General features: G+C 52.1%; 1 protein-coding gene across 3 annotated transcripts in view; it reads right to left on the bottom strand.

The window, feature by feature from the left end:
- The window catches only part of SPTBN4 (spectrin beta, non-erythrocytic 4), an 82,188-nt gene that overhangs the window by 4,856 nt on the left and 60,836 nt on the right, over window positions 1–16,496 (bottom strand). For 2 of the 3 annotated variants that reach the window (XM_036346143.1, XM_036346145.1), the window contains 11 exons: window positions 12,540–12,764; window positions 11,557–11,646; window positions 9,052–9,330; window positions 8,833–8,963; window positions 8,174–8,378; window positions 6,893–7,273; window positions 5,435–5,679; window positions 2,703–2,841; window positions 2,525–2,609; window positions 1,965–2,161; window positions 751–1,370 (listed from right to left, as the gene is read on the bottom strand). In XM_036346143.1, the coding sequence (XP_036202036.1) occupies window positions 751–1,370; window positions 1,965–2,161; window positions 2,525–2,609; window positions 2,703–2,841; window positions 5,435–5,679; window positions 6,893–7,273; window positions 8,174–8,378; window positions 8,833–8,963; window positions 9,052–9,330; window positions 11,557–11,646; window positions 12,540–12,764 (2,597 nt within the window). The remainder of the gene's footprint in view (window positions 1–750; window positions 1,371–1,964; window positions 2,162–2,524; window positions 2,610–2,702; window positions 2,842–5,434; window positions 5,680–6,892; window positions 7,274–8,173; window positions 8,379–8,832; window positions 8,964–9,051; window positions 9,331–11,556; window positions 11,647–12,539; window positions 12,765–16,496) is intronic. The other variant, XM_036346144.1, reaches the window with a different exon arrangement.

Below are 16,496 nucleotides of genomic sequence, written 5' to 3' on the forward strand. Positions count from 1 at the left end.
CTCTCCCCACCCCCTCCTGACTCCCAGCCCCCGGCTCCCCATTCCAGCCTGGCCACTGCGGTCCTCATCACTGTCTGGGGACGCGCTGGTCCCCCCCCGCCCCCCCGGGACGGTGAGCCCCACAGAAGCAAGGCGAGGGCTTCCTGGCGAAGGCACGCTTCATCCTGCTCTGCCCAGCACGTGCCACACAGGGCAGGCTCTCAGCAAATGTTCACGGAATGCAAGCTTTAAGAAGGGGCCGAGGAGTCACGGCCACTGCCCTGGCGGGTCTGGCTCAGTGGGTAGAGCCTGGCCTGCGGACCAAAGGGTCCTGAGTTCGATTCTGGTCAAGGGCACACGCCCAGGTTGCGGTTGGAAGGCAGCAGATGAATGATTTTTATCTCATCATTGATGTTTCTCTCTCTCTCTCTCTCTCTCTCCCTCCCTCTCTGAAATCAATAAAAATATAAAAAAGTTAAAAAAGTTATTGTCACTGAAATATATTTGACCAAAGACCTCTTTCCGGGGACACAGCTGATGGGACTGATCCGCTAAAACACTGGTTAACTGTCCTTTGCTTCCGTGGATGGAACCGAGGCTGCGGGACAGAGGCCGCCCCTGCCCTCTCTGAGGCTCCGGCTACATCTCTGCAGAATGGATGCCGTGGCTCCCCCTCCCAGGGCAGGTCTCAGCAGGAAGCCGCTCCACTTTGCCTCGAGGCTGCAGGACTCTCCGGGGTCCCGCCCCCCACACACACACACTGGGTCTCACCCCCTGGCCAGCTCCGCTCGGGCGGGCGGCTCCTGTTCGCTGGACTCCTGCCGCTCCAAACGCCGCTCCCGCCGCTCGCGCCGCCGCTCCATCTGCTCGTAGCGGCCCAGGGTGAGGCTGTGCGCCGCCTCGTGCTCCACCGACTCCTGCCGCTCTGGCCTGCGCCTCCGTGCCGTCTCCTCGGAGTGATCTGCCGATTCCTGCCGCTCCGACCGCCGCCTCCTGGGCGGCTCCTCCGCTCGATCCGCCGACTCCTGGCGCTCTGGCCGCGGCCGGACCTGCTCCGCTGGCGTGGGGGCCCGGGGCGTCTCCGCCGAGCCCTCCGGTGCGGCTGGTGGGGCCGCGGGCTCCACCCTCCCCGGGACCTCCGGCAGCCGGTCGATGCGCGGCTGGAGGCGCTCGGGCTTGAGCTCCTGACGCACGTACCCCACCCGGGTCCGCACCTCAGCAGACAGCGTGTCCGAGGCCCGGCGGGCTAGGGGCTCCAAGCCCCTCTCGTAGCCCCCTGGTCGCAGCAGGGGTGCCGCCTTAGCTGCCAGTTCCGTGGGGTCCCCAAAGAACTTGCGCCCCAGCAGAGGGGTGGGCGGTAGCTTGCTCTGTTCAGCCTTGAGTTTCTCGATCTGGGGGTGGAGGGGTCAGGGTCAGGTGGAGGGCGTGTGGGTGTGTGTGGAGGGGGGGGTTCGGGGGGCGGGGTACGTAGCAGCTCTGGGTTGTCTACCTCATCACCCAGTTCATTAGTTTTTATTGGTGAAAAGGCAGCCTGACCCAGGCCTGCACCCATGCTTTGCTCTCTGCTAGGAACTTAAGTCCCACTTTACTCCAGCAAACACCTAGTATTCTTTTCAGAATCAGCTAAACCACACTTTCTCTGGGTGCCTCTCTGACCCCCCATTGGCTCTTTCCTTAATGGTCCCCTCCCAGGACCTTAAGACTTTTTTGACTACAATGGTCTCTCCTCCTCATTCTTTAAGTCGCAGATCAGACTCCCCCAGGCCAGGCCACGTGCTCTAGCTCCCACGGCCTCTGTGCTCCCCCATCCCAGTCTGGACTGTCTCTGCCTGGTGACAGGTTTCTCTTACGGCCCCGCCCCCCAAGACTGGGAGCCAGTGAGGGTCTGTCTGGGCCTCACTTGACAGAGCTCTGAGCACGGAGAACCAGGGTGCCTGTCTCATATAGAGGGGTGGGGTGGGGCTGGGCAGGATCTGGGTGCTGACCGTGGTCAGGCGCCTCAGAGAGCTGAACCTTTCTTCCCAGGCTGCCGCTGCTTTGCGAAAGGCCTCGTGTCGCCGGATGAGCTGCTCCACCTCGTCCACACTGCTGCCCAGCTCCCGGCTCTGCAGGAGTGGCTCTTGGGCTGTCAGCCACGCATCTGCCACCACCGCCTCCTGGGCAAATTGGTGCACCTCCAGCACTGAGGGGAGACATGTGGGGTAAGGGTGCTGGAGGCACCGGTGGGCCCTTCACGGGGCAGTGGCTGTCTTCTCTGCCCTCCGCACCCCCCTGGCTTCCTCTATGCCAGCCTGCACCTCTCTGAGCTCTGCAGGAATGAGGCTGGGCTACTTCTGAGGGCACCAGCTTCTCCTCTAAATATCTGCCACCAGAGAGCTTCAATGGCACGACAGCCCCCTTGTCCACCCTGCCAGGCCTTCATCTTTGCTACCGGGGAGCTGTGAATGGTGTGCAAAGCAGGCCTGTGTCACCCTCTGGGCCTTTGTAAACACACTGGAGAAGGTCCCTGTGCCCTGGAGCCATGTGAGTCGGGGCCCCCACTCACTCTGCTGCAGCCACTCCCAATGGCGGTCCCACTTGTCCGACACTTCCTCCTTCCTGGTTCCCAGCTTGTCCAGCTGTGCCTGGATCTGGGAGTGGTGGGTAGGTGGGAGAGGCGTCAGGGTGGCTCCCACCCCAGTGGACACAGATAGTGGAGGGGAACCCCCTGCGCCCCTCCCCACCTCATCGGCCATGGCACTCTTGTTGAGCAGCAGAGAGCGCCCCAGCTCCTGGCAGGCCGTCAGCTCCGGCACCCGCGCCTCCAGCTCGGTCTTCAGGCCCTGGTGGTAGTTCATGAGCACCTCCACGGAGGACACATCCCTACAGCAGGCAGTGGCAGGGTCTGAGCACAGACAGCCTCCTGCCCCCCGCCCCCATATACACAGCTCTAGTGGGTCCAAACCCTGAGGCCACAGTTCCACACCATCTCCAGACTCCCACCTCCTATGAACAAGGCCAAGGTCCTCCCCTGGTTCAATGACTCCAACTTTTCCCAGGCTGCTACAATGTCACACTGTTGTGATTCTAAGTTAGGCTTTCAATAGCCAACATTTTCCAATTTTCTAAAGCTATGCTTCTGAAGGTTCCTCCAGCCAGTGATTCTAACCTTCCAAGTCTGTGCTGTTCAACACATGAGCCACTGGCCGTGGTGGCAGATAAGCACTGGCAGTGTGGCTGGTCTGAACTGAGATGTGTTGAAGTATAAAATACACACCATATTTTATTTACTATAAAAAAGCATCAAATATCTCAATAATTTTAATATTGACTACATGATGAAAGTATAGTTTTTGGGTTTACCAGCTGAAATAAAATGAATTACTAAAGTTCATTTCACTTGCTTCTTTTTACCTTTTTAATGTGTTTACAAGAAAATCTTAAATTATGTGTGTGGTTCACATCTGTGGCTTGCGTTGTATAACACCAGGACAGTGCTGTTCTCAGCTGTCATGTGTCCAAAACAAATTCCACATTTCTGAATGTTCCACCAGTCAGCAAGTATAGCTTTATAAGACTTAAAAGGCCCAAACTTATTTGTGAAGGTTTCACATTGTAATGATTTCTACCTGAGACTTAGACCATCGAGAATGATCTGATTCTCCTCTGAAATTCTCCAGCTCTGTAAACCCCCCCGTCACTCCCCTGTGACTCCTTTTCCCTCCACCCTTGAAGCTAACTCAAATGATATGACACCTGAGCTTTGTTTTAAAACAACTCAGCAAGGGGTGGGGGAGGGAGTACAGAGATGAAACAAGATTGGCCAAATGTTGATAGTTGTTAAAGCCAGGTGTTCGTTACACACACATTATCTGTTATAGCTGCTTCTGTATATATTTGAAATTTTTCATAATAAAGAGACTTTGTAAATTCCTGAAACCAATCACTTCTCCCCACCTCTACAACCACCACACTGGGTCAAGCCACCATCATCTCTCACTGGTTTATCACAGCAGCCTCTAAACTGGTCTACCTGCTTCCAGCCTTGCTTTCCACACTATTTCTCATGAGGCATCGAGAGTGTTCTTTCTCAGATGTACATCATATCTCATCACTCCCCTGCTCTAGTCCCTTCCACGGCTCCCATCTCACTCCGAGAAAAGGCAAACGCCTCGCCAGACCTATTGCCCCTCAAACCTCATTTCCTATCCATTCCACGCTCCCCCTCACTCTCACCATCCAGCCACAATGATTGTCTAGCTCTTCCTCAAACATGCCTGGCCACACCTACCTCACCAGGGCCTCTGCACTTGGAAACCCTTCTCTCCAAACTTACCCAACTCATCATCACTTTATTCAGGTCTCAAACCTGACATCCTCAGAAAAGCCTTGCCAGCTAGCACCTCATCCCCTTACCCTGCTTTATTTTTCTTCAGAGCACTTATCACTATTCTATATCTATATAATAAAAGCCTAATATGCTAAGTGTCTGACCATTCGTTTGACCATTCGACCAGTTGCTATGATGTGCACTGACCACCAGGGGGCAGACGCTCAGACCCGTAGGTTAGCTTGCTGCTGGTATCTGGCTGATCAGGACTGGGCGAGACAGGCTGGACACGCCCTGGAGCCCTCCCATAGTCCCTCCCCAGCCACGATAGTGCACTGGTGGGGTCCCTTGGCCTGACCTGTACCCTCTCGCAATCCAGGACCCCACGGGGGATGTAGGAGAGCTGGTGTTGGCCTGATCCCTACAGGCCGCCAGGCCGAGGGACCCCAGTGGTGCATGAATCCGTGCACTGGGCCTCTAGTCTAAAATAATAATACATGTTTGTTTACTTATCTGTTGCCTGTCTCCATCCTCAGAATATAAGCCCCATTAGGGCAGGGGCTTGGCTTTGCTCACTATCTGGCACACAGTAGTCATTCAATAAATATTTGCTGAGTAAACGAATGTAGACGCAAGGCCTCACAGTCACAGAAACAATGCTATGTGAGTGCAGGCTTAGTTCCTAAAACCTCCCATGTGATCCTCTTTTCCTCATCTGCAGCTGGACCCAGAGGGTCCAGGAAATGGCTCGCAGGGCAGCGTGATGGAAGGACCTAGCTCCCAATCACTTGGTTCAGGCTTCTGCCGGGCACCCACATGAACCGTTATGTAAGCAACAAGTTCATGTCTACCAGGTTAAGCCACACATACAGTCCACACCTCCCTGTCCCTATCATGGTTGCAGCCCGTCCCATGCCATGGCACCCTGGGAAGGAGAGAAGGCATGAAGATGCCCTGTGCACTGAGCCCCCAATATTAGGCCTAACAAGGGGTCTTAATACACACAAAGCATTTATAACAGTGCCTGGCACACAGAGGTGCCTTGCAGGTATTGGCTATTGTGATTCTTACGGGAACAGGACCGCTGATGGGCTGGGGGTGGCTGCCCAGAGGCAGGTAGGAAGCCTGAGGTGGGAGGAGGAGCACCTGGGCTTGTCAGCTGCCCCAATCTGTCCGGAGATGCCATCCATCCACGAGAGCAGGTCCCGGGCCTGGCTGTGGAATCGCAGGGCATCGGCTGTGGAGCTGACGTGCAGGCGGGCGTCCTCGCAGGCTGCTAGCAGCTCCTTCCAGCCCTGCATCACCTCCTGCTCCCGGCTGGCGATGGCCTCCGCGTGCTCACCTGCATACACCGTCCGCAGCTGTGCTGCCCCCTCCTGCAGCTGCCGTACCTGAGGGGCACGCCAGGTCGAGCACCAAGCCTCCATGGAGTCCAGAGCACCATCCCTCCATGGGGTCCAGGCTCCGCCCTCTCTTTCCCCCTTCTGCTGGCTGGGTACAGAGCTTAACAATGTAAGAAGCTCGCACCCTGGTGATATAGCACAACTGGGTTTCCCTTATCTGTTGCCTTTCTTTTTGACTTACCTGGGTTCTGACTTCTTTTAGACCTACCACCAGATTTCTCTCAGTTCACACTCTGCTTTCTTTTGGTCTGAGGCTCTATGTCTAGTGGGTCTGTAGACATTTCTCAGGCCCACCTCTGTCATGGTTCAGGCTGATCTGATTTCTTTCAGGAAATTTCTTTCCCTCTCAATGTTTATGAGACATGCTGTCCATTTTTTTTCACTCAATTTTTTTCAGACTCATACCTACCTGCTACTGCCCAAATTCCTTCAGAATGGCTATTTGATTACTGTCAGGTCTCCTGCCCAGTTCCCACTGGTTCTACTGTGTGAGTTCTATTGGACTCACTGTCTGTTGATTCAACCTTAGAGCAATCACCACATTTCTATCAGATCCACCACTTAATCACTATCAATCTCTCTGCCTGGTTTCTAAAAGTCATCTGCATATTTATGAACAAATAACTGTCCAACTTCTGCCTTCCATTATGCCTGCAACCCCGTTTCCTTCCGTTCTGCTGTCTGAATTCTCTTATGCCCACAGTTTCATTTCCATATGATTTCTCAGCTCCATCTCCCCGTTCCTGTCAGACCCACTGCCTGATTTCTATTAGCTCCTGTGCAATTTCCATTAACTACCCCCCATTGAAAATTGTTAAGGAAAATCATATGATTTCTATCAGAGACCTGCTACTTTCCATCTGCCCACAGCCACATTTCTCTTAACCCTTCCACAATTCCCTTTAGACGATCTGAATTTGGGAAAGATTCACTTCACAGTTTGGAGGAGAAGCCCTGCCCAACCTGTATTGGAAGTACTGTCTAATCAGACAGACCGCACCACTCTTTTCTGCCACTGTCTGATTTCTGGGTGCCGTTTCCTACCTGGCCACCATCCAGTTTCTGCCTGTTCTGTAGTATCTGCTCCACCATCTAATTTTAAAATGCTCTACAGCCTGACTTTTGCCTGCTGTGTTGCCCACATCGCTTGGCCATGCTGCCCAGGCCCTCCCACCTTCCCTCCTGGCCGCCGTCACCCCACCTGGGATACGAGGAGCTGCAGGTCATGCTCAAAGGCTCGAAGAGTCCGCTGCATGGAGCTGGCACTGGGTCTGGGCTCAGGCGGGGTGGTCAAGTGGGGCAGTCGCCTCCGCTTCTCCTCAATCTGCCCCTGAAGCTCCCTGGCGTCGCTGAAGAACTTGTGCAGCTCCCGAGAGGCAGCCAGCAGCTGGGCCCGGGTGCCCATTAGCTCCAGCAGCTCAGCCCAGGCCTCATTCAGCCCATCCTTCCACTCAGCCATGGTGGCCGCTGCCGTATGGCCACACTCGATCAGTTCATCCACCATCTGGTTCACGGCTGCCAGCCGCTCCCGCCCTGCTGTGCCGGTCTCGCTGGCGAACTCTGAGAATTTCTCCTGCAGCACCTGCCACCAGGAAGTGGGGGGCACAGCATGGGCACAGGTGTGTGTATACACCAGGTCCCTCCAGCCCACCATCTGATGGCAGGTCAGAGTCATAACAGTAATAATAATAAGAGTCATAATAAAACATAACATCTAACACTTATGGAGCACTTTGTAGCAATAATAGTAACAACAATAATAAAAATAATAAGGTGAAATAATAATAACACTCACTGTGTTAGGCATTGTGTGTGCCAAGTACTGTCCTAAGTGCCTTACGTTACAGGTATCCCCCTTATCTGGGGTTTCACTTTCCAAAGTGTCCGTTACCTGCCGTCAACTATGGTCCAAAAATATTAAATAGAAAACTCCAGGAATAAACAACTTATAAGTTTTAAATTGTCGCCATTCTGAGTAGCATGATGCAATCTCAGCCCATCTCGTTCTGTCCTGCCCGGGACATGAATCTTCCCTTTGTCCAGCCTCTCCTCCCTTGTACACTCCCCGCCTGGAGTCAGTAGCCACTAGGTTCTGAACTTGACGCTCATGTTATCACAATGCTTGTGTTCAAGTAAGCCTTAGTGCACTTAACAATGGCCCCAAAGCTCAAGCGTTGTATTGCTGGCAATTTGGAGATGCCAAAGAGAAGCTGCCCAATGCTTCCTTAAGTAAAAAGGCACGTATGTATAGAAAAACATAGTATATATAGGGGTTGGTACTATCCGTGGTTTCAGGCATCCACTGGGCTCTTGGAACGGATTCCCCGTGGATAAGGGGGACTACTGCATATTAATTCATTTGGCTTACAGCAGAGCCATGAGTAAGTGCTATTATTATCCTCGTATTACAGACGGAGAAACGGAGGCCCAGAGGACCTCAGTCACATACACAGTAGCCTCTGGTGTTCTTGTTGTTACTGACCGTGACATGCTCAAAGTCCTGGCCAAGCTCAGGCGAGCCAGCCACCACCTCCTTCTCGGCGATCCAGTGCTCGAGCTCGTCCACCTGGCGGCTGAGCTGGTACAGCCAGTACTGCTGCTCCAGGCCCACCCTGCGCTCCTCGCCCAGCTCCTTGAGCGCCACATACAAGCGGTCCACCTGAGACTGCCGCCGGCTGATCTGTTCGCTGGTGGGGGACAGGGTGGGGCAGAGATGGAGCCCCTGAGGCTTACAGGACAGAGCTGAGGCCCCTGCCACCCTCCCAGGGCATGGCTGTCTCCTCTGAACCTTCAGGTAGGGCAGTGCTCCCTGGGACTCCTCCACACAGGACTCTGTTTTCTGCAAGTGTTGGAGTCCGTCAACCCAGTACTAGCATCTCAGCACTGGGGAAAACTGCCTCCTTAGCTCCCTAAGCTCCCCACCCCTCCCCACAGCCTTTCTATCTGCGGCCGGGGCCCTGCCCTCCAGTGACTTGGATGGGGCTCCTGACTGCCTGCTTGAGTCCGCAGCCAATCCTCCTCACCTCCAGGTTTGTGTGGACGGAGGTCTAGCCCTGTGCCCCCTCTCCGATCTCACCCTGGTCCAGGCCTCCCAGATGTGACTCCTACTCCCGACCTCAGGGAGGGCTCCCGCCTGCCCACCTGTCCGGGTGCCCCAACTCCAGCAGCGCCCGGCACTGGCGCGACAGCTGCGCGATGCTGTCCTCGTAGTTCTCCACGCCCTGCTCCAGCTGCAGGTGCTTCTTGAGCAGCTGCAGGGTGCTCTGCTCGTCCTGTGGGCACACGGCGCCGCGGTGAGGCGGCAGCGGCCGGCCCGGGCTCCAGCGCTCCCAGACCCCCGCACCCCTAGCCCGGGCGCACCTTGCCCTTGTCCTCACTCATCATGAGCAGCTCCTGCTCGCCCAGCCACGCCTCCACCTCGGCCAGGTCGAAGTAGTACTGCTCCACCTGGAAGGCGGCGTCCAGGACCTGCTGCCGCCGCTCGGCCGCCTCGCGCAGTCCGGCCCAGGCGCTCTGCAGCTGCTCCTGGCCGCGGCGCACCGCCTCCGCCTCGGGGCTGCGCAGCGCCGCCAGCGCGCCCGCGCGCTCCAGCACCTCCTCCAGGCGCGGCCCGTGCGCCTGGATCTCCCGCCGCAGGCCCTGGGGACGCGAGGTGGGGGTGCGTGAAGAGCCGCGATCGGAAGCCAGGCAGGAACGCGTGCGCTTCCGCAACTGGCACGTCCCAGGAGAGGCGGGCAAACAACCGCACATCAACCAGCCAGGCCAGGCCCCACACAAGCCGTTACTCATTCCCTCACTCGCTCAGACCCCGTGTGGCAGATGGGAAAGCAGGCACAGGAGGCGAACACGTCACCCTGAGAACAAGTAGCTCGTAGAGGGGTGACAGGATTTGAAAACAGGCTCCAGAACCAAGACGCCTGGTGACACAAGAGAACACAGGCCTGGCAATCAGGCTGCGTAGGGACAATTGGAGTATAACTTGCACATAGCAACGTGCACAAATCTTAGGGGTACCCAGATCAGCACATGGAACACTCCATCACCCCAGACTTTCCCTCCACCAGCTCTGTCCTTGTGGAGTACCTTATTTGACCTCTCCTGGGCCTGTTTCCTCATGTCCCTTCAAAGGGAGATAATAATAGTCAACACTTATTGAGTGGCTGCTACCTGCCAGGCACTTTGCTGAGTAAGGGCTTTACATAACACAGCTGCTCATCCAGTCTTCACTCCAACCCCATTCTCATTGTAAAGATGAGGAAACTGAGGCACCAAGAGGTTGAGGAACACGGCCAAGTCACATGGCTAGTGGCCGCCTGTGTGGGTGTTGTACCATGCTGCACTTAGAACTGTGCCTGACACACAGTGGGTGCTCAGTCAATATCAGCAACGATTGTTCTTTTAACAGCCCCTGTGGGCCCAGCCCTCTCACACCCGGCTGAGCTCCAGTTTTAAACATTCAGTGCACTTGAAAGTGATGAGCCGGCTATGCGTGTCCCCAGCACCGTCCACAGCAAAGAGTAATTTCATCAAGATGGAAAAACAAAATGTGAGAAAAACTCCAGCCTCTTAAAAAGCTCCATCTGGTGCAGCATGATCACGAACCTTTCAAAATAATTTGTGTACCCACCTCCCCACCATCCTTGCAACTTTTTTTTTGTTTGTAAAAAGGGGTATTGACAATACCTACCTCAGAGGGTTATTGTGCAGATTAAATAAAATAACCTACACGACCCCCTAGGACAGTACTTGGCACGTCATCTTTAATCAATGCATTTTTGCTGTTATTATTATTATTGTTATTATTATTATTCCTCTGTTATGTGCCTTACTTTGAGCTTTGGTAAAAGAGTTGCTTTGACCAAAGGTTTTCTCTCCTAACCGATTGGAGAACCACTGCTCTAGACCAACTCTCTACTATTTAGGCCTGGAAACTGAGGCCCAGAGAGTGCAACAGAGACCTAGTGATTTTAGAGCAGTGGTCGGCCACCTGCGGCTCGCGAGCCACATGCGGCTCTTTGGCCCCTTGAGTGTGGCTCTTCCACAAAATACCACGTGCGGGCGCGCATGTACAGTGCGTTTGAAACTTCGTGGCCCATGCGCAGAAGTCGGTATTTTGTGGAAGAGCCACACTCAAGGGGCCAAAGAGCTGCATGTGGCTCGCGAGCCGCAGTTTGCCGACCACTGTTTTAGAGGCTTGAAAGCCCCACGGTGCTTAGCTCAGAAGTCAGCACTCTCACCGATCCTCTCTGTTCTTGCTCCCTGTGGGCGTTTTGAGATTTTGTTTGTTGTTTTTCTTTTTCGTGGCCCAACAGCCACTCCCCTTCTAGTCAAGGGACTCTGACTTTCTTTTGGCGAACCTCCTTGCTTCCGTCTCATCACAGGTAATTAAGTTAGGCTGACTCCACCAGCTGTTCAGAGAGTGGGCCCTTAGCGGGGACCAAGCCAACCTCAGCCGTCTAAACCCCTGCCCTCCACGATTAGCTCAGGAAGTAGACATGTGACTCAAGTTGAGCCAATAAGAGTTATTCCTGGAACTATTGCTGATTACTGAGACTGGGCATCTTTTTAAAGAGAGAAATTTTCTTCAGTTTTGTGTGGGATATAAACTTGAATCTGTTGGAGGTCTCTTACCACCAGGAGAAGAGAGTTGGCTTAAGAACAAAACCAATGCAGAACAAACAAACAAAGAAGCTGAAGCAGAGCAATTTACGACATCATGGGAGCACCTGGACGCATCTGTACCTGCTGTGTTTTCAGCGACAAGATCCAATTAATCCCGCCTTTTGGCTTTAAGCACCTTGAGCATTTTCTATCACTCAAATGCAAATGTGTCCTAATCCCCACCAGCGACCAGAATCTGCTCACCTGGTTCTTTTTGATGTACTGCTGGACGGCCTGCAAACCATTGCCTCGCTCCATCTGCATGGCCAGTGGCAGCCGCTCCTGGACCCATGCCTGGAGAGGATACAGGGAGCCGGTCAAGGGGAGAATGCATCCCAGGATCCCTGCATCCCAGCTAAACTGTGAGCCACCTGCACAGGATCCAAGGCCCTTTGTTGCCTAAGAGCCTGCTCACATCACTGGCCGCCTCTCTGGACAATGCCCCATCTTACTCTCTGCACTCAAGCCAGGCCCATGCCTATCTCTGGCCTTTGCACAGGCAGGCTTTCCTTCCTGGAATTCCTTTCCTCCTCCCTCAGCAAGCTCATGTGTACTCTTTCTTCACATCTGAGCACAGACACCCCTTCCTCCAGGAAACCCTCCCTGACTTCGGACCTTGACCAGTTGCCTCCTCTGGGCTCCCATAGCCCTCTGACACCCTCCCCTCCCCCCCATCAGAGTCCTAACCACCCTGTGACTATCTGGGGACAGATAAGTCTGTTTTCCCCTTTGGACTCTGAGCCTCTATGGGCAGCAAAGGGGTCTGCCTTGGTCATCCTTGTGACTCCAGCATCTTCCAAGCACAGGGCTGGAGCCAGAATGATAAAATGAATTAGTGAGTGAATGAATGAATGAGCAAATCAGGAAGTGAGTGACGGAAAGGAAATGAATGGATGAATGATGAGTGAATAAATTAATAACAATTAAATGAGTGACGTACAAAAGAATGAGACAATGAATAAATGATTGAAAGCGAGTAAATGAATGTGAAAAAGCGAATGAATAAGTGAATGAGTGAAAGATTGAATTACTGAGTCTCGGGTCTCTTAAAACCCTTGAACCCGCCAAGGTCCCTTGGCCTCGCCCCCGCCTCCACCCGGTTGGCCCGCCGACCTCCCTGGCCTCACGCCCCGCCCCGTGACCCTGGTCCCGCCCCCTCCCGCCCGGCTCCCCGCTCCCGGCCTCACCAGCTCGTCGTCGAGGTCGTGCGCCACCTGGTGCAGCTCCTTGGAAGCGAGCAGCAGGCGGCGGCGCTCCTGCAGCGGCTCGAGCAGGCGGACCAGGCGCTCGCCCACCGCGCTTTGCCGCTCGCCCACCAGCTCCTTGCTCGCCGGCTCCAGCGGCAGCGCCGCCGTCTGCGCCTGCAGCTCTCCCACCTCTCGGTACCACTCCTCCACCTGCGACTCCATGGACTGTGGGAACAGGGCAGCGTCACGGGCCCCGCTCTCCCTCCCGACCCTGCGGGGGCTCTCCAACACCGTGACAGTGACAGCAAAGCCCTCGCTGCGCCCACCAGTCCACTCTGCCCTTGCCCAAGTCCCTCAGAAGCCTGCCTCCTCTCTGACCTGCAACCCGCTTGGCTAGTTCCTGCCTCAGGGCCTTTGCCTTTGCTATCCCCTCAGCCGCGCAGGTACTTCCTTGTCAATTAGATTTCAGATCAAATATTACCTTCCCCAAGAGGCTCACCTGACCCCTTGGACTAAAGTCGTCCATTAATTTTTTTAGTTCTCAGAAAAACCTTCACGGTTGATGGTATCCCTGTTTTACGGAGGAGAAAACTGGGGCCCGGAGAAGTTAGGTAATCTGTCCAAAGAACCAACATTTCCAAATTGCAAAAATAAATACAAAATTCTAGCGACTTAAATGGTTGATGTGATATAGGATAGGCACAAAGTGCAAAAGCAGAGGAGAATTCATCGATTTTATAGAAGCCATTTCAAATCTCCAAGGAAAAGATGGATTATTCAACAAATGGTCATAGGCCAACTGGCTAACCAAGTTAGCTGGATCTCTTCCTCACTCTCTATGCTGAGAACAATTCCAGATGGATTAAGCGGAATAAGAAAACCCACAAGGTAAATGGAATAAGAAAACCTGGGCAAATGGTTTTATAATCTTGAGATGGAGAAAATCTTTCCAAGCACAGAAACCATAAAGGGAAAGATTTACAAATTTGGCCACATAAAATCCTTTCACAACAACCAAAGTTTCTAGATGTAGTTAAAGGCAAATGACAAACTGGAAAAATATTTAATATGTATTAAAGCAAGGAATACTGTCTTTAATAATCAAAGAATTCCCCTTTAAACTACTCCCTTTGTTTCCACAGCACTGAATTGGGTGTTTTTATTTGTAGGTTTTGTTCTGTTTTTGTTTTGCATATGTGTGTGTGTGTATATATATATATATATATTGATTTCAGAGAGGGGGAGAGAGATAGAAACATCAATGATGAGAATCATTGATCGGCTGCCTCCTGCACGCCCCCTACTGGGGATCGAGCCTGCAACCCGGGCATATGCCCTCGACTGGAATCAAACCCGGAACCTGTCAGTCCCCACTGAGCCAAACCTGCTAGGGCTTGTTTTGCTTTTCAACCCTATTCTTTTTTTCCCCTCTAATCTTTATTGTTGAAAGTATTACATAAGTCCCCTTTCCCTCCCATTGACCCTTCTAGCCCCTCCCCGGCCCTCCCTAGGCCTTCACTACTCTATTGTCTGTGTCTATGGGTTATGTATATATGCATACAAGTAACTTGGTTAATCTATTCCTACCTACCCACCCTCCCACGAGGTTTACTAGTAATCTCTTCACACCCATCCACCAGGTTTTTTATTGGTCTCCTCTTCCAGAATGTGAGTTTCATGAGGGCAGAGGCTGTGTCAATTCACCTCTGTATTCCCGAGTTCCTAGAACAGTGCCTGACACATAGCACGTCCTTCAACTGTGATTTGTTCAAGGTACAAATGAATGACATCAACAAGGAAATACCACCCAGGAGAGAAATGGGCATCATATGTGAAGAGGCAACATACAGAAGAAAAAATAAATGCATGAAACACGCCTAGTCTCACTAATGAGCAGAAAAATACAAATTAAACAAGGTATCCTTTTCTACTCATCAGATTGCCAAAGGAAAAAAAATTAAAAGGTCAATAACATCTAGTGTTGACAAAGATGCAGGGAGATCGCACACTCAGCCACATGGGCAGTGGTGTAAATGAATAGAGCCTTTTTAAAGGGCAATTTGGCAGGTCCTATCAGAATGCAAACTGTGTCAAAATGCTTTGATCCAGCACCTGTATATCTGATTCTAGGAATATATCTAAAGAAGTACTGGCACATATGCACAAAGATGTCTGTCCAAAGATGTTCACTGTAGCAGAGATGTCTGTCCAAGGATCTCATCATAGCAGAATTTATAATGGGAAAAATTGGAAACAACCTCAATGTCCATTAGGAGTGAGATGGTTAAACAAATCCATAACAGTGTTGAATGATAGTCGAGACTTACTGTCAAGAGGAAAAGCAATTTTCGACATACATTTTAATATATATTTGTAGTGGATTGCACATGCATAAAACTTCCCTGGAATAGCCCACTTGGTATGGCTCAGTGGCTGAACATTGACCTATGAACCAGGAGGTCATGGTTCCATTCTCAGTCAGGGCACATGCCTGGGCTGTGGGCTCGATCCCCAGTAGGGGCATGCACGAGGCAGCCAATCAATGATTCTTATCATTGATGTTTCTGTCTCTCCCTTTCCCTTCCTCTCTGAAATCAATAAAAAATATTAAAGAAAAAAGCTTCCCTGCAATAAACAAGAATTAATAACAGATGGTACCTATTCTGGGGATGGGAATGTAGTGAATGGGAATGAAGTAGAGACTTCTCACACAGGGTTTTTATATGCCCCCCCCCCTTATTCTTACCCAAGGATATGTTTATTGGTGAGAGAGAGAGAGAGAGAGAGAGAGAGAGAGAGAGAGAGAGAGAGAAAGGGAGAGAAAGAGAGGGGGCAAGGAAGAGATTTTATAGAAACATGGATGTAAGAAACATTGATTGGTTGCCTCCCGTGAGTGCCCTGACTGGGGATGGAACCCAAAAACTAGGTATGTACCCTGAGTGGAATCGAACCCACAACCTTTTGGTTATGAGACAACGCTCCAATCGACTGAGCACCTGACCAGGCTATATGTGTTTTTGTTGCTGTTACTATTCACCCGAGCATATTTTTCCATTGATTTTTAGAGAGACAAACTTCTATGTGAGAGATACACATGGATTGGCTGCTTCCCACACATGCCCCGACCAGGGCTGGGGATCAAGCCTGCAGCCAAGGCATGTGCCCTTGACTGGAATCGAACCTGGGACCCTTCAGTCTGCAGGCTGACATTCTATGCACTGAGCCAAACCAGCTAAGGCAGTTTTTTGATGTCTGAAACATAAAATGTATTTATTTAAATTTTAAAATTAAACATGAAAAACAAAATAAAAACATAAAAAACCCACATAGGTAAATTTGTAAATGCTAGAAAGAGGTCAAGAAGGGTGCACACCAAATAATAACTGAGGTTCTCTTTGGGGTGTGAGACTGGGAGGTATACTAAAGGGAAGCTTTGTTTCACTGAAGACTTGTAGGTTAGTAAGAGCTTTTACTCAAAGTAATATGCACATATGACTTGTGTGATTCTAAACAGATGGGGGGAAGCTAGAAAAGAAAACAAAATAACAATGAATTGAGTGGTAACAGATTAGGGCAAAAGACTGTAAGCCAGAGCTTAAAACTTAAGAACCACGTCAAGATTTTTGTTCTAAGGTTCTTTAGTGCAGAGCTGTTGGTTTTGCCTACTCACCACCCATCCCTTCCTTCCTTCCCAGCACCTCAAATCCCACTCTCAGGTCCTGAGCTTCTTGGGCAACTAATAAAACCTACAGGGCCAAGGGTGACCACATGACCCAAGCCTGGCCAACCGGACACTGAAATCACCCTGGCCATGGGATCGGGTTATGCGACCTATGCTGGGCCAATGAAAACCCTCTGGCTTCCAGAAGAGCTGATGAAATCCAGTGGGTCCAAGAATGGTCATGTGACTCAGGCCTGCCAATGAGAATACTGAATCACCATGGCCACAAGGGTTGG

This window comes from Myotis myotis, unplaced genomic scaffold, assembly GCF_014108235.1.
Source record: "Myotis myotis isolate mMyoMyo1 unplaced genomic scaffold, mMyoMyo1.p scaffold_m19_p_19, whole genome shotgun sequence".
NCBI lineage: Eukaryota > Metazoa > Chordata > Mammalia > Chiroptera > Vespertilionidae > Myotis > Myotis myotis.